The following is a 22995-nucleotide window of genomic DNA, read 5'->3' as shown; positions in this document are numbered from 1 at the left end:
GTCACCCCAGAACCCTTTCAAACCAATATTTGTACTTGAACCAGAACTAAATTTGAACCACAATTTTATCAGTAAAACAAAATTTGGCTTATGGTTAAAATATTTTTAAGCTCACTAGTTTAAAAGAACACTGTGATCTTATTTGCTTTATAAAATAAGAAAGTGATCGAGGAGAGACACACCTCTGAATATGTAAAATCAGTTATTCTTAAAGTTGTTGCTATATATGGAATCACTCCAAGGCACACATGTAGTATTACAGTAATGGAGCAAACGTGAGGACCAGGAAACTGAAGAACAAGCATAACAAATTCAAAATAAAGGGGAAACACAGAATTTACTCATCAGGGAAGCTGCTCAAGAAGATACAGACCAAGATTGAACTGATTTGAGTCATGTGGTTGAAGAAGCTAAACTTAGGAGGCAATAGATGTAACATTGCAGGGAGGTCACTGTTCTACCCATGCACTTACTGTTGAAGACTCATTGAAGGAATGTGCAGTCTCTACCATAATTTGTAAAGCTTGATATCTAAAGAATAGAGAAACCAAACAATATTGGTAATCATTAGCTAGGGATAGATAATATGCTATATAGCGGCAATATGATATTTTCTAAATCCATGGTTCACCCACATCTTGAATATTGTGTACAGATGTGGTCGACCCATCTCAAAAAACATATACTGGAATTGAAAAAGGTTGCCCTTTTCTGAACAAAAATGATTCAGGGTATGGAACAGCTTCCATATTAGAAGAGATTAAAAAGACTAGGACTTTTCAACTTGGAAAAGAGACAACTAATATGATAGAGGTCTATAAAATCAAGACCGGTGTAGAGAAAGTAAATAAGGAAGTGTTATTTACTCATAACACAAGAACTAGGGGTCACCAAGTGAAATTAATAGGCAGCAGGTTTAAAACAATCAAAAGGAAGTATTTCTTCACACAATGCAGTCAACCTGTGGAACTCTGCCAAAGAATGTTGTGAAGGCCAAGACTATAACAGGGTTCAAAAAAGAACTAGATAAATTCATAGAGGATAGGTCCATCAATGGCTATTAGCAAGGATGGGTAGGAATGGGGTCCCTAGCCTCTGTTTGCCAGAAGTTGGGAATCAGTGACAGGATGGATCTCTTGATGATTACCTGCTCTGTTCATTCCCTCTGGGGCACCTGGCATTGGCCACTATCAGAAGGCAGGATACTGGGCTAGATGGACCTTTGGTCTGACCCATGATCCAATATGAACTGACTATGGGTGATTTTTATGATACTGGGTTAAAATGCAAACTAGAAACATCAAAAGTCTCTTTTTACTGTCTTCAATGAAAAAACAAGATGACATCTTTTTTGAAAATAATATTTTCTCTCATTTATGTACCTTGGCCCTAGAGATCAACTCCTACTGTCAGAGGACGACAAAATCAAGGCAACATTTAATTTACCCAAAATGTGGACAAAAATGGAAATGTTTCATTCGTTCATTTCTCAAACTCATGGAGCACACAGTGCCCACTTTAGATCACCTTTTCCAGACAGCCTGGTCTCCTGCCAACATTACAATAATGTGTCATATAATCAATGTCAGACATTTGAAACTGAAATATCTGATGATGATTTGGAACTTCATAAAGCTCATGAAATCTCTAAAAAGAAAGAGCTATCTGGACAAAGGAAAGTGCAGAAACGGGATTGGGATAGTTCTTGGTTCATTTACAGATGAGCCATGTCTCAATAAGAAAGAAAACATATTAAACTACTGGGGACATCATAAAAATGGCATGTCCGGGCTGTATCAACTGTCAAACTGTACTGGCAGTTCCAGCAACACGAGTGAGTGCTGAAAGAATGTTTTAAGCTTCAAATGTATCCTTTCACTGCAGAGATCCATTATGAGAGAGCAAACATTGTTTGCAGTGTTGCTGGAGTCATGTTGGTATCAGGATGAGACACACAAGGTGGGTGAGGTAATATATTTTATTGGACCAACTTCTGTTAGAGACAAGCTTTCGAGCTTCAATCTATCAACATCTTTGAATTGTGGGCATCACAACTGGACACAGTTCACTAGGGACTTGTCTAGCTGAACGCTTAGTTCATGGCAATCTGGGTTGTAAATCTACCCTGCACTAGCCTGCTGTGCACCAACTATCTGCATGGACTCCATCACCCTGCACTAGAAGTCCCACTGTCACTATAATATACATTGCTTTGAATGGGAGAAAATTAGAGCACAGTAGGGAATTCAGTGCACAGCTGCCAGGTCCACAGGGACAGTTAATGTACGGCTGGCTAGAGCAAGTTAGATATGCACCCCCTAGGGTGACCAGACAGCAAGTGTGAAAAATCGGGACAGGGGGTGAGAGGTAATAAGAACCTATGTAAAAAAAAAAAAGCCCACAAAATCAGGACTGTCTCTATAAAATCAGGACATCTGGGAACCCTAGCACCTCTGCTTGCTGCAAACTAAGTGCATAGACAGAGCTTATGTTAAAATGCCCTGAGAAAGGGGCAGTTGCACAGTTCTAGTCCCATGCTAGATAGTACCAGAAAGCTTAAAAGGCAGGCCAGATTAGTCACAGCTGAAGATCGATTCCTCAACCACCTATCATGGGGGGAGGTGGTAGTGATGTGGAGATTTAGGTTGGTATCTTATGTTTTAACCCCCTCAGCAGTAGCCACATGCTCGGAGCTGAGAGGGTAAGAGAAGAAAAGTGGAAGTGCAGCTAAACACACTGGCCAGGAGAACAGTATGCAAGTCATAGCATTGACACTTGCCTCAGTGGTTCTAGCAGAATCCTTGCTCAGTCCTTGCTCAGTGTATTTGACAAGCTGCAGTATTTGCACGGATTTGCTAGTTGTACCAAGCTAGATAGTAAGGAAAAGTATCAGCATTACTTCATTTGCTTAGTAAAACATCTGAAGTGCCAACAATTCCCTCCTTTTATTTATAGGTGAAGTATGGTGCACTTGAATACATTGGCACTGAAAATGCAACACAATACTGACCAGCATGTGCTGTAAAAAAAGCACAGTAACAGCCCTTTTGGATGGGGTGGCAGCAACAGGTAGGTACAGAGACAGTTCTGGCCAATGCAATAAAGAATTGCCTTGAATTGCAATGAACAGAGTCTCTACCCATTGAGCACTCACTCCAGGAGGTGGCAGTAGCTCAGCATTTGGAAATGCACCATAAAGGAAGCAACAGCTTGTTTTCACTCTTACCAGTTTCCAAACATTTAAATATAAAAGCAGCAGTGGTTTGCATACATAAGAGGCATTACATTCCCCATGACATGGAGCAGGATTGCCTCGGTGCTGGTCTCTAGAGTGATTATGCAATGATTTTTCCAAAATTTACAGGTGACCCAGTAATTTGCAGAACTTGTCAGGTAAATGGCTTTGGGATCCATTAAAAGGGACCATGTCAGTGCAACATCAGCAGAGTGCAGACACCAGACTTGTATACAGAAGCCAGAGTACCACTCCAAGCCACAAACATAAATCTTTAATGTGAGTAAGACTGGCAAGAGAACAGCATATTTTACTTACATTTTTATACTTAGACCGAAACTCCTCATAAGCAAAGGTGCTATAAAGAACAAAATGCTCCAACATGATAAACCGCAACATACAACAAATCAATGCGTGGTGGGTTCCTTTCTAACACTCCATTACACTTGTGTGATCAGCTTTAGAGTTTTATTTGTTATTAAAGCCTTTGTGTTCCTAGAAAGGAAATATGCTGGGCCAGGCTCTGCTCTAAGCAACATGTACACCCCTGCCATTGGCTTCAACAGGAGCTGCAGGTGTACCTGAAGACAAGAGTTGAGCCCAGCATATCACTCAGCTGCCAACCTGTGTGATGTTCCCTCATCACAGGTTAATTTATTCTAATGATGACCTTGTAAATAAGAGCCCTGAAAAGCAGGAGCTCACCAATTGTGATACATAGAGATTACAAAACAATAATTAAAATGCAGTATTAGTTGTAAAACAAAAAGGAACTAGATTCCCCCACAATACCTAAACATGCATCTAGAAGACTAACACACCAAGGACAACTCCTGCACCTCTGCAAAAAACAAAAAACCCCACTCCCCCACAAATTAAAGGAAATCCAAGAGTTAAGTGAATTATCAGAGGCTCAGCAAGGAAAAAAAAGTGGCTGGAAAACCCTAACACGCTGGCCACACTAATGCAATAGTATTTACAAATACCTTAAGTTTCCACTATGGGAAAATGGTAAGATTTAATTGTTAATTTCAGATACCCGCCTAACCTAATTAATGAGTAGGTTGGGAAGTCAAAACTGGACAGCAGTGGCTGGAGTTACATTACTTTAGTTCATGATTCTGCACATACTAATTGCTTCAGCTAAATTATTCTGTGGGAAGTCTCACAATAGCGCGATCCTTGTGATCGCCACCGTGGCTGGCACAGTGAACTCAGAGGAAGTTTTTCCTCCCTAATTTTAAAATTCATCTAGTTACAGGTATTTGATTCTTCCCACACTGTGTTATAGTCCAGGTTCCTTTCACCTCAGTTGTAAGGACCAATGAGATAAGTCAGTTCAGTGTAAATTCATACACACAGAAACCAGGCCAAGGGCCCACCCTTATTAGGCAACCTTCTGTCTTAAGAGGCCACAGCTCAAGGTGCCGTCACATGTACAAAGTACAATTCTGCTCCACCCTGACAAGAAGGCTACCTCCATTTAGCATGACTGAACTCCGTTACAAAGAGATCAATCCAGATATTTTGTTTCACTTGAACACAGGCTTTTTATAGTAGGTATGTGTAAATATTACTAGGGATAGGCCCAAGTGTATCTCAGTATTGTGCCCCAGGTACTTTGGTCATCGTCATGAAGATGAACTGGAGTGGTTTAAGAGGGAAATTAGGGGCTAGTTTTGTTTGTCCTAAATTAGCTGGAATACTGAGATGTTTCTCAAACACTGGAAACACAAAATGAGTTGCTAAGCACTTAAAAAAAGCAAGAAAAACCTTAAATTCCTCTGAATGTGCACAAACCAAAGGAAAAATGTGAATTGAGGTAGCACCAGTGCTACTGATGATCTCAACTTGAATTGCATGAAGGGGCAAGTGGACATTCCAAAAGGGCATCAGTGTTACAAATGATACAGCAGGTTACGTTTCCAACCACAGCACTAGCTCTAACTGCTGCATTCCCTTGGGTCATGCCAATCAACACATGTAAATCACTGACCTGCGTTGAAGTCAATTTATCAGATTTATTTATTCCTACTAAAACAAAATCCTGGTAACCAGTACGTAACTCTGTATCTCTACAAACTCACAGCTATCTGCCAAATAATACAAATTCAAAACTACAAAAGATGAGTTGTGTTCAGTAAATATAAATGGGAAATTTAGGCTTGTTGTAGAATGTTTATCAGACTATTTACAGTGCAATACAGATCATTTGAGTTCAGATCTCGCCAGCTTCTCTCTCTTCCGATCTCTTGGAACGAGATTTGCCATTTGTGCTCTCATGCCGTCTTTCAGAAGAGCTCTTCTCTTTCCTCTCTCTGTCTCGTGACTTTTCTCTTGAAGATCGGTCTCTAGAGGATCTGAAGTACAAACCAAACCACTGTAACATTTTGCCTCAAAAAGCATTCATGAATGTGCACTTGATGGCAAAGAGTTGTTCCTATCAGGAAATAAAGTATGTCTCAGGAGGCACATGCATAGATAATGCTAGGTCAGGACTACAGGTCACCCTGCAGTGAACTGAAAGATCAGACAGTCTCCGGTGAGCTTTGTGTAACAGCCACCATCATCTGACTGTTTGTGGAAGTCAAGATACATTTCTCAGTGGTAAGAGAAACGTGTAGGCTTTGTCACTCTCCCCTTAAATAGCTTGACACAAGAGACTCTTTAGGGTGCTGCCTACAGGGCAACAGTAGAAGTGTGCATGGTTCCTCTCACTTCAGCTCTATTTCAGGTTCTCTTACAGCACTTTTGGCGATACTTTGAGACAGTGGCTTCCTGCCTAGAGTGCTCCTTTACATTAAATTGACTCTCCTCCTTGGGCTCAAAGGTTTGTGTAGTCCTGGGCTTTTGGTACTTTGCCTCTTGAGAACTGTCAGTTTTGCCAGCATCCTCTGTTCAAAACACAGCTGTAATTTTGGACTCAGGGACCACTCTGCTAGCACATGTTATCATGAGGTAGCTAGGATTTTAATCAAGGCTTGACTACTTCAGCCTAGGCAGAATTAAGTAAACTAGCTTCCTTAGGCCCAATCTTCCAGTAGTGACCTATGCTAAGAGTCAACTAGTCATTGAGCACCCTTCAAGAGGTGCTATTCCCATCAGGTTCCTTACACCTCCGGTACCTTCAGAGGGCAAGGGAAGCATTTTAGTCTAGAGCTCCTACAATATAGAAACATTTCCTTTAAAGTCACAAAAGGTTGGCATAGAGTTTCATTTACACACAAGCTTCAATTACTCTAGAAAGTAAGGTTGAGACACTATATCAAACGCTTTCATAAGAACCCAGGTACATCAAAGCCACCATTTTGTCTTCATCTCTACTTCAGTCATTCAGCGCCCAAAACAAGCTAGCCTGTTTGAGAAGGTGTATTCTTTAGCCCCTCCCCTCAATGGTGCCTCTTGCCCATAACTGCATTAGTTTCCAGACGTTTGGAGAGCTCTGCTTTGCTATGGAACAGTAATTGTCAGGCTCACTAATTCCTTTTTAGAAAATGGAATTGCCACCGGCTTTTCACCAATCTTCTGGAACCTCCCCAGTTCATGAGTTTTCAGAAATGCCTGTCACTGGAACAATAAGTTTGTTAACCAATTCCTATGGGGCACATGTTATCCAAGGGGGCTAGTTTGTATATGTTGAAGTTTTCCGAAGTATTCCCTTACCTGCTCTTTAGCAATAGTTATTACAGGGTCTTCCTCACTTCCTAATTGTCCAAACTTCTTTTCTTTATTTTTCATGTTCAAGACAGATTTAAAAAAGGACTTTAGTATCTCAGCCATTTGTGAGTCAACATTATTTTCACCCCCCACCTTATTTATTAACAGGGCTACTTTCTCTCTATTGATTCTTTCCCTCCCCCTTCACATATCTGTAAAAACCCTTCTTATTCCCCATAGCTCCTGAGCTAGCAGTCGCACAAGCACCATGTGTGCATAATGCGTTGTATATCATTTGCATTGTACTGAGGTGGGTTCAAGAAGGGGATGCAGTACTAAACACAGCTTCCTCAAGCTGTCCAGAGCACCGTTAGAGCTGACTTCAGCAAAAAACCTGGTGACATGCGTGCACACACAGGATCAGCATTTAGGTCCTTGGCTTTTGGACTTACAAGTACTGCAAGGGAGCATGCTCATCCCTTGAGGTGCAGAGTATTTAATATTACTCTTAGATGCCTGCTCCCACCCTTCCACTAACCCAGGGACTGTTTTAGGGACCAGCTCCCAAAGAGACATCAAACTCTTCTGTAACATGGGACCTTGAGGGAAGAGAGGAGTAAAGGGGAAATGCCATAACTCCTGCAGTCCCCTTGCCCTCCCAAAACATGGGAATTCCTAGAGAACCATCCATCCCTCCTGCCAGAACATGCCAGAGACCATCAAGATGTAGTCCAGGCTCCAGCAAACAATATACCCCTTTCCCAATGACAACCCACCAGAAAAGAACATGTGTCTGAGACCCCCTTAAATGCTGAGATGATATAGAACCATACCAGGAGGCAGCTGTGCAAGCAGTAGCCAGCCCATGGCATGCTGATGCCCAAACATCCCTTTTGTACTTTGCTTTTAGCAGGCCAAGAGGGAAGTTCCAGATTTGCCCCAGCAGGCTCTTTGGCCTTTTTCTATAGAGGCGTCAGTGAGGGAAAGATTTCCCTAGCAGCGGGCCCTCACGTTGTGATTCAAAAAGGAAAGCAAAGGTTCTCCTCTAGACACACATCTCTAAGCTGGGACTCTATTACACCAGTCATGCCTCAACTTGCTCCCTGGCACCATCATCTGCAGATGACCATGGGGAAGAACGTCACAGGCTTGGGGGTTAGTCACAGTTCTTACAGAACAGTGGTTTTCAATCTGAGGGTCTGCAGACTATGTCTAAGATTTCCAAAGAGGTCCACACCTCCATTTGAAATTTTTTAGGGGTCTGCAAATGAAAAAAGGGTTGAAAACCACTGTCCTACATGCTTTAGTTCCTAACTTTAAGGTTAGCCCCACTCCACCTGGGTAGAAGGCCATTCACGACATCAAGGACTCCCACAGAAGGGCTCCCCCTGCTGGTGGTGTTGTGTGAAGGGGAGTACATACTTGTGTTTTGAACTCCTGTCTCTGGAACCCCGGCGGTGACCTCTGCTGTGGCTGCGTGAGCGGCTCCGATGGCGTCTGTGTCTATCTCGCTCTCGGGACCTGGAGCGGGACTTCCGTTTCTCACGGGAAGCGGATCGTGAGCGCCTTCGTCTCCTGTCCCGAGATCGTGATCTGAGAAAACACACAAGCTGTTTCAAACCCCGAGGTTCTGTAAACGTGAGACACCTCCCTGTCAACATGGTCAAGACAGGGGCATTCCAGAGTAACAGTGCATCTGAAGAGACAGCAACAGCCAACTTCAGTTGTGCTTCACTATACATCCTTCCTAACACAGAAGGCAGCCCAACCCAGGGAGCACACACCACTGTGGGACGGAGGGCAATCAACCAGAACCCAAAGCTGGTAAATTCCAAACGGGAAACCAGCTGACAAGCTCCTAACCTCAACGTCCATTCAAACACATGCTGATATAGCGCACAGCTACAGTGCAGCAGTCAGAAATGGGATCCACACGTTAAAGGAAGTATCAGAGGGGTAGCCGTGTTAGTCTGGATCTGTAAAAGCAGCAAAGAATCCTGTGGCACCTTATAGACTAACAGATGTTTTGCAGCATGAGCTTTCATGGGTGAATACCCACTTCGTCGGATGCAAGAATACCCACTGCGTCTTGCATCCGACGAAGTGGGTATTCACCCACGAAAGCTCATGCTGCAAAACGTCTGTTAGTCTATAAGGTGCCACAGGATTCTTTGCTGCTTTTACATTAAAGGAAGAGAAGCTGAGGAATAAATGGCTATGGGAAGTGCCATGCAAGATCTTTAGAAAGACTGCAAATGAACTCTTTCCTATGAAAATGCTGCACTTTAAAAAGTAAACTCATTTCAATCTGTCCTAAAACAAGCAGCAAAGGGTGACAATATATTTGTAAGGAAGTGGGGAGAAAAGTTAAATGATCACAAAGTTGTTCCTGGCACAGAATGCCATTGTACTGGACGTACCAGGGACATCTGGAATCCATCTACAGTTGCAGGAATCCCAACAACTTTGTACTTACAAAGCGCATTCCATTCAGGGACTGCAAAGCTCTGTGCACACAAATGATACAGACATCTACTGCAAACAGGAATCCAGCATATTCACTTGTTTAAATGCTGGAGTTAATGTGCCCAGTGCCTGGATGTCTGGAGTAGTTGGCACTTCTTTTCTCTCAAGTTACCGCATTCCTCTGCCCACACAGATCACTTTTAGAGACTAGGGAAGTGTAGGGTCCTGAAAGTGCACTTGTGGCAGTTCCTATTTTCATTCAACGAGGGCAACAGGTGGGTCTGGGAAATCACAGCAGCTACTGAAAGTATTACTAGGCTTCTGATTACCATACCCAGGAACCAAACACCATTAAACTAGGCAGGAACAAGCACATGCACATGCTGCATTTGAAGAAGCCTTCGTAAGATTTACACACTCACCTTCTGCGATCTCTATTTTTGGAGCCAGACCTAGAAAGAAGAGCAAAATTTATTTCAGAGAGTGAACAACAAAGACATCACTACAGGTTTTCATAAGATCCCCCATTCTATAACATCGATGTTCTCAAGGACACTGCAGCACACTGAGTAACTTGGCCCCTCAACTGCAGCCACCAGCGTAGTGGAAATCAGATGTACATCAATGGCTTGTTCAACTCCAAAAAACTGCACTGGTCCAAATTGGTTTCAGGTGCTCCACGTAACAATAATTAAATGCAAAACCAACACACCCCCATTCGCTGTAGTGTTAAGTATGCACGCTGCCCTCTGTTATGTACATGTCTTAACATCTCATCATTTGTCTATCACCTTAGACCAGTGGTTTTCACCCTGTGGTCTGTGGACCTGAGAGTCTGCAGACTATGTCTAAGGTTGTCATTACTATAGAACAGTGGTTTTGAACCTGGGGTTCGTAGACTGAAAGCCACTGCCTTAGACACATGTAGCTGAGATTTCTTGGGACCATGAATTTTAAAGCTATCGTAAGGAGTTGCACAGTAGCTCAGACTTAAGGTTGCATGTTCAACCTTTAATTCTGCAATAACTCCATTCTGGCAGTTTAACCTTGCACACATCCATTAACAGAAAATTACATGAAAGAAATGTTGAGTGAAGGGTGAAGTCTTGTTTGTTTAATAATGTCCATTTAAAACAACACCTGGCTAAGAGGACAGAACCCCATACTCAGGAAGAGACTTTACTGAAAGGGTGCATTTACTGAATGAAGTCAGTATGTATCATGACTTAGCCACAAGGAAATATTAGTTAATTATAACACTGGAAGAGAAAAAGGGAATTCTGCTAACAGAACAGTACCAAGGTTGGAACTGAACTTGGAGCTAGACAGATTTAGCACGTGCTGACAAGCTGGGCTTAAGGTACAGCTGATACATGAGAAAGGAGTTAAATCAACATTGTCTTGCTCCCGTGACGTAGCTCAACTTGACAAACAGAACAGCAGAGCCTTCCTATACACAAGCGAGGTTTAAGATAATTTTTGGTGTTCCCTACTGTATCTTCAAATAAAAAATGTCACGCTCTAACAGGTATGGAATTTGACAGCTTTAGGAAGATAACGTTCCCTTCAAATATCAGAGGGGTAGCCGTGTTAGTCTGGATCTGTAAAAGCAGCAAAGAATCCTGTGGCACCTTATAGACTAACAGACGTTTTGCAGCATGAGCTTTCGTGGGTGAATACCCACTGCATCCGATGAAGTGGGTATTCACCCACGAAAGCTCATGCTGCAAAACGTCTGTTAGTCTATAAGGTGCCACAGGATTCTTTGCTGCGTTCCCTTCAAAAGCACTGACCACTATCCGACTCTCCGCAAGAGGCCTGAACTTTCAGACGGGTGGGAATGTATGCTCTGTATGGGTCAAAGGCTGAAGTAGGGCTGTGGTATCTGCTCAGGCAAAGCCATATGGGGAACCTGCAGGTACCAAGTGAGGTTCCAGGCCAACAGTTTAAGCACTTAGCATGTATAGCGTTGTGTATGTCCAGAAGCATCATGCTCAGCTGGCTCTGGCATGGGATCCAACACTAATAGCTGGCACACCAGCAATCCCACGCCTAAGGAGCCATTAACCTGCATCTCCCTCCTGACCCTCAGGAACCAGGCTTTTGGAAGGATATAAGTAAGGAGGAGCCGAGAGGAGGCAGCCTCTGGGGGAACTGAGTCAGCATTGTGGGACAGTCTAACCAAAGAAACGGAGTATTTTCTCAAGCAGCCAGGTCGGGTTTGGTGAGTTTCTGACAGAAACAAGCTCCACAGCTGAGAGGCTACCATGGAGAGGACTCTCCTTAAATAGACACATGACAGCATCCAGGCATGCTATGACCGTTAGGTGGGTCAGAGAGAGAGGCTATCAGGAGGGAGCTGGACCGTAATTAGGGTTTCATTTTTAGGAACCAGCACCTTGCATTTTTGTGGGTGCAATCCTGGCAGCCAGCACAGTGACCTCATCCGCCAGCCACATCAGTGCCTGCTGGGCAACCCCCCGGATCGGTCCAAGGTAAAGCACATTGCAGCAGCATTTCCTAGATGCCACAAAAGCAGGACGATTGAAGCATGGTCTTTGATGAGAGCAGAGAGCTCAGTTTTTGGCCATCCAAAGGCAACAACAGGATTTTCTGGACACCATGTTGGGGGTCTCATTGCAGAGATGTATGCAGTAATGCCCTGAGACTGTGGACTATTTTCACAATGAATGGGGAGTCGCTGCCAACTGATAGGGCACTCAGATGTTGCCAGTTCCCCTAGAGGCTGCCCCCTGCGAACAGGCACGATCATGTCCAGGCTGAGCTTAAGCCAGCTGGTTTCCATGCAATATCCTTGTCTATCAGTCACACTGGAGGAAGCAGAAAGAGAGTTCTTTCTGGGTCACCAGCATACAAACACAATAGCTCACGCTGTCTCGCTCTCCCCTAGGGTATTTACATCCACATCGAACAAGAGGCAACAAGAACCACCCACAGCTGAAAGCCACCAAGAAGAGCAAACATCCTCTTGGATTTCTCAAACAGGAATGAGCAGAACCATAGCAGGAAGATTCCTGGCACTCCTGTTGTGTCCAAAGTTAAATCAAAAGCACCTCACTGGTAAGGTATGAAAGGCTGCTGAAGAAAGGGATAGATAATAAGACAAAATATAGTATTGCCTCTATATAAATCCATAGTATGCCCACATCTTGAATACTGCGTGCAGATGTGGCCACCCCATTTCAAAAAAAGATATATTGGAAAAGATTCAGAAAAGGGCAACGAAAATGATTAGGGGTATGGAACAGCTGCCATATAAGGAGAGATTAATAAGACTGGGACTTTTCAGCTTGGAAAAGAGACAACTAAGTGGGGGTATGATAGAGGTCTATAAAATCATGACGTGTGGAGAAAGTAAATAAGGAAGTGTTATTTACTCCTCATAACACAAGAACTAGGGGTCACCAAATGAAATTAGTAGGCAGCAGGTTTAAAACAAGCAAAAGGAAGCATTTTTTCCACACAACGCACAAAACCCGTGGAACTCTTTGCCAGAGGATGTTGCGAAGGCCAAGACTGTAACAGGGTTCAAAAAAGAACTAGATAAATTCATGGAGGATAGGTCCATCAATGGCTATTAGGGATGGTGTCCCTAGCCTCTGTTTGCCAGAAGCTGGGAATGGGCAACATGGAATGGATCACTTGATGATTACCTGTTCTGTTCATTTCCTCTGGGGCACCTGGCATTGGCCAGTGTTGGAAGACAGGATACTGGGCTAGATGGACCTTTGGTCTGATCCAGTATGGCTGTTATGTTCTTAATTAGTGAAGATGGCTGCCATCTGCTCCTTGCCTTGACATCTTCACTCACAGATTGGTGCTGTTTCACTACAATGTCCTCACCTGAAGTCTGTTCATGGAATTAGTGCATGGCAGGAGCTATTTGAGCAGACCCAGCAGCACCTTCTTAGTAATTTCAGAAGGATAGAGACTGGGCCATAGTTGAAGCCATATGTTCAGAGTTGGTTTCTTAAGCAGGGGATAAGCCACCAAATGCCTGAAAGTTCCTAGGAGCCTCTAGCTTTCAGCAATGCAGCTGAAGATTTAAAAAAAAAAAAAAAAAGTCTATATAGTGCTTTTTTTTCTTTAAAAAGTGCACTCCTAGGAGCTTACACAGGGACAACAATTTAGCCCTTAATGACAGCATTATTTTGGAAAGGATCCGTCTGTCATTTTCAGGGCTCTTTAACAGCCACAAATAGGAGAGCTGCACTCTTTTACAGCCCATCCCTGCAGAGGGGCTCACTTGCTTTCACTCACCGTCTGCCCATTCTCTCCTCTCTTTCTCTCTCTTCTCTCCGCCTCAGACGATCTTGGTTTCTTTTCTCCTGTTTTTCTGCCACCATTTTCTGAGTTGAGAAAGAATTCACACGCTGCGTTAGACACACAACAAGGGAGTAAACTAAGACAGCGGGAAGACCTTGCAGTTGGAGGCAAAATGCAGTAATTCAATAGATTTGTGCAACATTTGCCTTTTCCAACACATCATGTCATCTCTTTATTGGCTTGAAAGGGATTCAGACTCCAAGGCCAGAAGGGACCATTGTGATCATCTTGTCTGTCCTCCTGCCTAACACAGGCCATAGAACATCCCCATAGACTCGTCATTTACAATTTCACATTGAAACCTATCAGCTAGCCAGCTTTTAATCAATTTGATGTGTGCCATGTTAATTTTTTATCACTTGAGTTTTTTAATCAAAAAGTGTTGTGCGGCATCATGTCAAATAACGTACAGAAGTCGCAGTATATTATTACAGTAACCCTATTACCTTTATCAAACAAACCTGTAAATCTCATAAAAAAAGACGTCAAGTTAATCAGACACTAATCACTAATCTCCACAAACCCATGCTGATTGGCATTAATTATATTACCGTCCTCTAATTCTTTATTAATCAAGTCCAGTATCTATTACCTTGCCCAGGATCGATATCAGACTAACAGGCCTATAATTACCCATGTCATCCTGTTTATGCTGGATGTGAGGATATAAAGAACTGCTTATGAGATGAGACAGAACATGGATGGTACAGACTTTGTTACAGATTATTTAACACCTCAAAAGCAGTTGCTTACTTAACTGCCAAGACCTCTATTCAAAGTCCTGTGTTTCCCCTAAATCCGTTGAAAGCATCACTAACATATACCAGTGCAAGGCATACAGCTCTGGGTGCCTGTGGCTGTTAGCTGTAGCATTAGCTGTTTAGGCTGTAGGCCCTATGGGGCAGGGATTGTCTCTCACTGTTTGTATGTAAAGCACCTAGCACAAGGGGATCTTGATTTTGGTTAGCGCCTCTAGGCCTCATTATAATACAATGACTCAATCATAGCACAGAATGGAGAACCCTGACCCGAGCAAGCAGAAAGCACCAGTTCACTTGTAAGGTTTGTGAAGTGACTGACTTGGCTGAGTGTCAGTTCTACCATTCACATGAGCCAAGCTACTGTCTGTGAATCCAACTTCACTTCAAGCTCATGTTTTGAAAATCCTTCCATCATCAATACTTCAGCTTCTGCTTCACTTAGACCTTCATTGTCTGCACTCTGTAAACACACTTTGCATTGCTACAGCATCTCACCAGTAGGTCTGAGTGCTTTATAAAACACTAAAAGCCAAAAAAATATATGCATCATTTTTTAAATAAATGACAGACTTCCCACTGCAAATTATGGCCCAGTCCTACGGACTCCAATTCAGAACATACCAAGAGCCCCATTTATGTAAGGAGGAAGCCAGTCTAGTGTAATTCTTTGCCCTGTTCCTCTATGGGTACAATTTCAGTTATGAAGACATTACAGGGCTGAACCAGAGGTTCAGGCAAACCTCCACTTGGAGTCTATCGATCTTGAATTCAGCGTGTTTCAGAACAAAGGCTGTGTAGAATTTCCATACAAGCCAAAGCCAGCAGGTTACAAAACAAATTAAATTAATAAGTATTCACAGGAGAGCTGTCGGGCCACTGCTGGCCAAGGTGGAGGGATGGGGTTTAAAAATATAACTGATTACCCTCAACTGGTCCAATTTTTCACGGATCTGAATGAAGCCCAAGTGTAATTTGCCTCCAAAGTGATCAGCGAGACGCCGGTCGTTGTCATGGAGACCAAGGTACGCTGAGCAGACCTCACAGACGCGCAGCTTCTGCTGCTGGAAACTGGATGCGGGCATGGAATTGCGGTATTCTTCCTGCGGAGAGGCAGAGACAGCTCAAAACCAGGGGAAACCACCATAACACATTCAGGACACATGCAACCCTCAGAAAGCTTGGAGCGAGTATTTTAAATTTAAACAGGAATCTCATTCTCAACATTTGACCACTTCTAACACTCCAGTAAAATCTGTGCAAGAAATTACTGTGCAACCTCCTGCTTTAAAAAAAAAAAAGACCTAAAAAGCACCTGCTAATAAGAACACAGGAACTGCCAGACTGGATCAGACCAATGGTCCATCTAGCCCAGTATCTGCTCTCTCATCATGTCTAGTACCAGCTGCTTCAAAGAAAGAAACCCTGCAGCAGGCATTGTTAGATGGATGAAAGCTTATAGAGAACATTTCATCTTCTTTCATTCTTTGAGACCAATCACTTGCTAGCTCACTGTGCAGATGGAGAGGGGAAGCTGCCCAACTGGGTGCTATGTGCTCTGTTTACTAATTCAGTTCACCATTACATAAAACATGGGAACACAGTAAGTGTTGATATTGGCAAACCTCTGCTTCTTTCTTCTTTGCTCGGACCTTCTCCACTTCCATCAGGATCTTTTGGGATTCATCCACATTTCCTTCAGCTCCCAGCTGCTCAGCTTTAGCCAGCAGTTTTCCTATGTCTTCATTCAGCTCGTGAACTTTTTCTGCCTAAAGAGAGGAGTTTGCTTTTAATAAGACAAAGAACCCTGTAAAGCTTGTGGGATTTGCAGACAATGAATCCTTCACTTGCATTCATAGCTACAGATACACAGGGGTCTACAATAAACCATTCCATCGCCACCAGGACCCAGGGCTGGTTCCAGTGGCCTGCAGTCCCCCCACAGAGAGGGGAGAAAACTGTCCTTTCCCTCCAGATCCCAATTTCTATCCCTTGTTGTTCCTGCCTGCCTCCCACCACTACCAGGATCTTTTAACGATGACTGGAACTTCCTTCAGGCCCACTCCCCCCCTGCATGGATGACAGCTCCCTTGGGGGATTTCCTCCCTAGCATTTGCTAACACCCCCTCCTGAAGTTTTAACAAATGGGATGGAACAAATAATTACAGAGGGAAGGGCCCAACATCCAGGTGCTTGAACCAGCCTTGCAAGTTTCACTGACCTCTCCCTGGCCAGGGCAGCTCTGGGGCTGGGGCCAGGGAGAGGCGCCTCTCCGCGTCTGCGTGGCCCTTGATAGCCTGCTGTGCAGCACGCAGCTTAGAAGTAACTTAGATCTCCTGTTTTAGAAATCACATTTTACCATAGATAGCCCTAGTCATAACAGTGCACACAGGCCCTCAGAACAAATGTTGAACTGAAGGGCGATACCTTTGCAGACACTTCAGCACTGATCTCCTCTTGAGTTTCAGCCAGGCGTTTCTTAGCCAGCTCAGTTCTCCGGTCACACTCTGCGATAAAGGACTCCAGGTGATCCATAGCCTGTGTGTGTTCAAACCAAGAACTATAACTATGGATGCTTTTTGCTATACAAGCACCACTTGCTGGGCTCTGGCTCTCTCACTAATGAGAGCCAGCCAGGAGGATTCCTTTACAGATCACAACCCACCACACAGCTTTCCTTTTTGACCCGAGTGGATGTAGGGCAACATTTTCAAACTGGGATCAGATGGCCCACTGACCTGATCCAGTACAGCAATTCCTATATTCCTCATGCTAGCAGCACCCACTCTGGAGATCAGCCTGGTTTTTTCCCTTCATCTGTTAGTCTTTTGAAGCAGTGATACAGTTGGAATTTGAGCTCCTACCCCACAAAGGAGGTTGTGCTCAGCCCTAACACCCCCCCCCCCAATATATATATTTTTTAACTCAGTGTCATTTACTCCTCTAACAGGCCAGGATACAGTGTTTCCTCAGGCTATGTACACACTACCACTTACTGTAGTATAACGTACGTCGCTCAAGGGTGTGAATAAGCCATCACCTTCCCCACCCCGAGTGATGTAAGTTATGCCGACCTAAGCGTCAGTGTAGACAGTGCTATGTCGGTGGGACAGCTTCTTCTGCCGACATAGCCACCACCATTCGCGGGGACAGGAACAATTAAGTCGACGGGAGAGCTCTCTCCTGTCGGCTTAGAGCGTCTGCACTAGAAGTGCTGCATTGGTGCAGCTGAATTCACAGCTGTAAGCTCTGTAGTACAGTCATAGCCTTAGTGTGAGGGAAGAGAGGTAGGATGCGAAAGCAAAGGTAACTAGGAGACTAGGATATCAGTGATCTCATAAAGGGGGGGGGAAGGGGAATGTAGGGTGCCAGTAATTAGACAGTTGAGAAGACAAATTTACAGGCTTAGCTAGAAAAATACTGCGCTAATAAAGGAGCAGGAGATAGAAAACAGTCAGTAGAAAGAGCATTGGGTTCTGTTATTTCAACAGAAATGAAATTAGGGCAGGGAGCAACAGCATCAAATGCCAGACTCTTGTGACACCAAGATGAGGCAAACTCTGGGTACGTCTACACTACGGGATTATTCCGATTTTACATAAACCGGTTTAGCAAAACAGATTGTATAAAATCGAGTGCGCGCGACCACACTAAACACATTAAATCGGTGGTGTGCGTCCACGGTCCGAGGCTAGCGTCGACTTCTGGAGTGTTGCACTGTAGGTAGCTATTCCGTAGCTATCCCATAGTTCCCGCAGCCTCCCCCGCCCCTTGGAATTTCCGGGTTGAGATCCCAGTGCCTGATGGGGCAAAAATCATTGTCGCGGGTGGTTCTGGGTAAATGTCGTCAGTCACTCCTTCCTCTGGGAAAGCAACGGCAGACAAGCATTTCGCGGCTTTTTTCCCTGGATTGCCCTGGCAGATGCCATAGCATGGCAATCATGGAGCTGACAGAGGCGATTCAGCAGCGCTACACAGCAGCATGCTTTTGCATGACAGCAGAGATGGTTACCTGCCATACTGTACCATCTACCATATCATAAATTGGTAATAAGATGATCATGGTTACCAGTCCTTTTGCACTGCACCATTTGCTGTTGTCATAAGTGCCCCTGGCTGAGATCAGCCAGGGGCGCAAAAGCCAAAATTGGGAATGACTCCCTGAGTCAATCCCTCCTTTTTGGTATCTAAAAATAGAATCAATCCTGCCTAGAATATGGGCAAGTGTACTAGAGAACCACTGTATCATAGAACCAGAGAGCACAGCTGCTCTGTGTCAGATCCAGCAGAAATTATGAGCTGTATGCTATTCACAGGGGTGCTCCTGCAACAACCCCACCTGTTGATTCCGTTCTTCCCCCAGCCTTCCTGGGCTACCGTAGCAGTGTCCCCCCACTTGTGTGATGAAGTAATAAAGAATGCAGGAATAAGACACAGTGACTTGTTAGTGAGAAATGAGTGGAAGGCAGCCTCCAGCTGCTATGATAGTCCAGACAGGACATTAAGCAGTGTGGAGGAGAGGAGCCCAGCATCCCGCTGCTAGTCCAGGGACAATTGAATCTTTTCTTTCCACATGAAGGGCGGGGGCTGATGGAGCTCAGCCCCCTGTTGCTATGATGAAGACGGTTACCAGCCATACTGCACCATCTACCAGGAAAAATCAGGAGCTTTTTACACAGGCGCCCATGATTGACCTCACTGAATGCTAGTCGGCATGGTTACCAGTCCTTTTGCACTGCCCCATGTGCCAATAGGCTGATGATGACGATGGATATCAGCCATATTGCACCATCAGCCACCCATGGCGGGGGGGGGAGCAAGGATGTTGGTGTTGACTGCTGCAGCATCGCGTCTATCTGCAGCATTCAGTAAAGATAGGGTGACATGTAAAAGAGTCAAGAGAGGATTGTTTTCCCTTTCACTTCTGGGGGTGGGGGGGGTGCGTAAATTGCCGAGCTATGCCCTGAACCACCGCGGACACTGTGTTTGACCCTAGAAGCATTTGGAGCTCAGCCAAGAATGCAAATGCTTTTCGGAGACTGCAGGATTGCTTGAGTCCTCCAGTCCCCCCTCCACGACCGTCCATTTGATTCTTTGGCTTTCCGTTACGCTTGTCACGCAGCAGTGCACTGAGTCCCTGCTATGGCGTCTGTGTGGAGATTTTTTAAAAATGATTTTGAATTTCGTCTTCTGTAACGGAGCGCTGATAGAACAGATTTGCCTGCCCTTACTGCGATCACATCCGCATGGTCCATGCTGGAGCTCTTTTTTTATTTTGATTTCGGACTGCATCGCCACCCGTGCTGATCGGAGCTCCACGCTGGGCAAACAGGAAATATTCAAAAGTTCGCGGGGCTTTTCCTGTCTACCTGGCCACTGCATCCGAGTTCAGATTGCTGTCCAGAGCGGTCAGTGGTGCACTGTGGGATACCACCAGGAGGCCAATACCGTCGATCTGCGGCCACACTAACCCATATCCGATATGGTAATTCCGATACTAGCGCTACTCCTCTCATTAGGGAGGAGTACAGAAACCAGTTTAAAGAGCCCTTTATATCGATATAAAGGGCCTCTTAGTGTGGACGGGTGTGGCGTTAAATCGGTTTTACGCTCCTTAAACCGGTTTAAACGCGTAGTGTAGACCAGGCCTCTGAGTCAACAGCTGCTTGAATGCTTAGGGAAGGGAATTTCCCTGACCCCTGTCCCCCTCCCCACCTTTCCCAGGTGGGTAACTACAGCAGGGTCATTACACCTTATTTTGAACATAGATGTGAGCAAAGAGAATGAAGACTGTTCTGAAGAGTTTCTGATCTGGCTGTAACTTGACAACGTCTCTACATTCTGAGATCTAGCAGGGGATTCACACCTAGATGGCGGATGTGGTGCACTGAAACACCACTACATGGAGAACTGGTGCACACAGATATGCCGGAGTAGCCGGGCTGGGAGAGCTAGCATTGCTTTTACCCTTGAGCAGCTCCAATGCACAAAATCAACGCGGAAGCACAGACTGGCAAAGGTACGATTACACAGAGCAGGTTTCTAATGTTAGAATTCACCCATTCGCAGCTCATCAGAGCATGATATTTCCCGCCTCACTGAGAACAGTGGCAGTTCTGAGCAGGAAAGGAATGCAGCCTGACTGTTTTTATGCTTAGGTTTTGCAAATGCCGTAATTAATTTTAACCTTTCAGTTCAGCATCAGGCTGACATAGGGCGAGGAACTACAAATTAGCAAATAGTACAGTAAACAGAAATATGAGCAGAAATGTCAGCTGGACTCTGCTGCTCTGATATCAGAAGTTACACTGATCTGTTTACACACAAAATAACTAAAAATCACAATACTTACATCCAGCTCAAAAAATAGGTCCCTCTCTTTACTTGCAATCTCATAGTCTGCTCTCAGCGCCAAGTCATGGATCTTTGTACATTCTCCCAGGTCCATGCGCTATGGGAAAGTAAAGATAAGGTCAATGTAAGAACTTTCTACTGCTGCAACAAGCACTGATATTTAACTGCTGACAGCTGTGTAAATGCTCATTTCATGTATCACACCCGCAAAGGCAATTTAGAAACCGATTTTCTTTTTTGATTTACCAATATGAGAAGTGGCCACAAGAGATGTGTTTGGTTGGATTATTCTTCCAGGTGCTTCTGAAGTAGAATTATTTGACTATATGCAAGCAAAATATATCATTCAACAGTCAGAGGCAGGTAGAATGAACTAGTTATCTGACTCCTAATATTAAAGAGCAACAGGCAAAATGCATGAGGTAACTGCGAAAGTGTCCAAGGAAACCCAATACAACCCCACAGCACTCAGGTCCTGCTTCCTAGTTAAGAGTAACTCAGTCTGAAGGTGAAAGGATAGGGCCAGTGAACAGCAGGTCCACGTGTCTGCTAGCAACTAACTTGTGGAGTAGTATTAAGAGTTCCATTGACAGCTATCTTGCACAGGGTTAGCCTAATGCAGCTATGGATTTGAAGTCCCGCTGGACCAACGCAGTGGCCTCTTTTGCACAAGCCCATACGAATGACCTGACTAGCAAGCAGGATTGATAAAAATAATAAAAAAAATACTACTTAAATAAAAAAAAGTGTTTTAATTTAAATTACACATTTATTTAAAAAAAACCTATTTACAATTAAATTTAAAATTGATAAACTATAATTATTAAAATCATGTAAATTAAACAAAAAAGAGTATTAAGGAGTATGTGTTTGCTGACCAGCTTTGAAGAAAATCAAACCACTGAACTGGTGGAAATCACTAGCTAAGCACTGGGAACCCAAGTTTGTTGAAATGCTAAACCAGTTTTTGACAACAGTACCCTTTTCTGCAAGTGGAGAGAGAATATTTTCTTCACTTCAGTTTATTCAACTACTTCAGGCCCATGACTAGTTAATTTGAAGTTAAAGCAACTAGGAGTTGAAAAAGCAGGAAAGCTCTTCCAATCGATGAATAAAACTAGGTATGAGAGGGTGACATCTACTAGTTCTAAAATCTTGAAGGACATGGTGACCAGGAACAATAAGGTTAATTCACCTAATTATAGGTAATACTTCCTTAGTTTTAAATGCCAAACATGTTTTGATAAACTCTTTTCTTATGCATCCAGCGTATTTAAAGGAAGTTTTATGCAATAAAAACGTGAAATGCTGTTTGTGTGTGTTTTTAATTACATTTGAATTTCAATCCAAATAGCGCTTGACACAAATCAACAGTTAAAAATTAGTTTAATAAATAAGAAATGCATCAATCCCCATTTTCTAACATAACAAATAATGTAAAAGAATAAGACTAAGAATATATATAAGATGAGTTATACAACTGCTTAAATGAAGATGTATAGATATAGTGTACCCTCCTGGTTAGCAAAAAAACCAAACCAAACCAAACAAAACAACCACCAAATTTAGTGTAAAAGGCTATATTTAGTTGCAATCAACATATGTTAATGGTTACCAACCAATGAGAATCAACCTCTCTTTAGGAAAATAACTAAAAAGTAGAAACAAACAAAATTAAATATACGTGATTTAAAATCGCATTGATTTAAAACTAATCCGCCTTCAGTTCTGCCATCTGCTCCCAATTTTTAAATCTATTTCCAAAGTTATCAACCAAAAAATTAAGGGGCTTTAAGGTTTTAATTAAAATATTTACAACTGACCCCTCTAGTTTCATCCCTGCGTTTATCAGCATCTACTGCCAAGCACTTGGGTTGTTTTGTTTTTTTAAATGGAAAAAGTGTATTTACCATCTGGAGAGCTCCAGAGCCAAAGACCCATGAAGGAATGGAGAACAAATTCCCTCAGAGCTTGCAGAGTCATGCTGCACAGATGTGTATGTATGTATGTATGTATCTGTACCCCCAGATGATTAGAGGGGTTGAGCAGGACTAAGATTAAAACTAAATCTCTCTAAATTAGCTAGCCAGTAACTGAGGAAAATACCTAGAGAATTGCCTACAAATGTCTGATCTATAGGGAATAATCCTGAAGCAGCAGCCCCATGGTGATGGAGGA

General features: G+C 43.6%; 1 protein-coding gene across 11 annotated transcripts in view; it reads right to left on the bottom strand.

Annotated features, from left to right (window-relative positions):
- Positions 1–3491: 3491 nt before the first annotated feature.
- The window catches only part of LUC7L (LUC7 like), a 32285-nt gene continuing 12781 nt past the window's right edge, over positions 3492–22995 (bottom strand). For 7 of the 11 annotated variants that reach the window (XM_039491683.1, XM_039491684.1, XM_039491677.1 and 4 more), the window contains 8 exons: positions 20816–20914; positions 16891–17001; positions 16089–16232; positions 15390–15566; positions 13640–13752; positions 9781–9810; positions 8315–8485; positions 3492–5595 (listed from right to left, as the gene is read on the bottom strand). In XM_039491683.1, the coding sequence (XP_039347617.1) occupies positions 5454–5595; positions 8315–8485; positions 9781–9810; positions 13640–13752; positions 15390–15566; positions 16089–16232; positions 16891–17001; positions 20816–20911 (984 nt within the window). In that variant the 5' untranslated portion in view covers positions 20912–20914 and the 3' untranslated portion in view covers positions 3492–5453. Of the gene's footprint in view, positions 5596–6898; positions 6961–8314; positions 8486–9780; positions 9811–13639; positions 13753–15389; positions 15567–16088; positions 16233–16890; positions 17002–20815; positions 20915–22995 lie in introns of all 11 variants that reach the window. The other 4 variants (XM_039491685.1, XM_039491678.1, XM_039491676.1 and 1 more) reach the window with 2 other exon arrangements.

Source organism: Mauremys reevesii, linkage group 10 (genome assembly GCF_016161935.1).
Source record: "Mauremys reevesii isolate NIE-2019 linkage group 10, ASM1616193v1, whole genome shotgun sequence".
Lineage (NCBI taxonomy): Eukaryota > Metazoa > Chordata > Testudines > Geoemydidae > Mauremys > Mauremys reevesii.
This window is presented reverse-complemented; position numbering and strand designations above follow the sequence as displayed.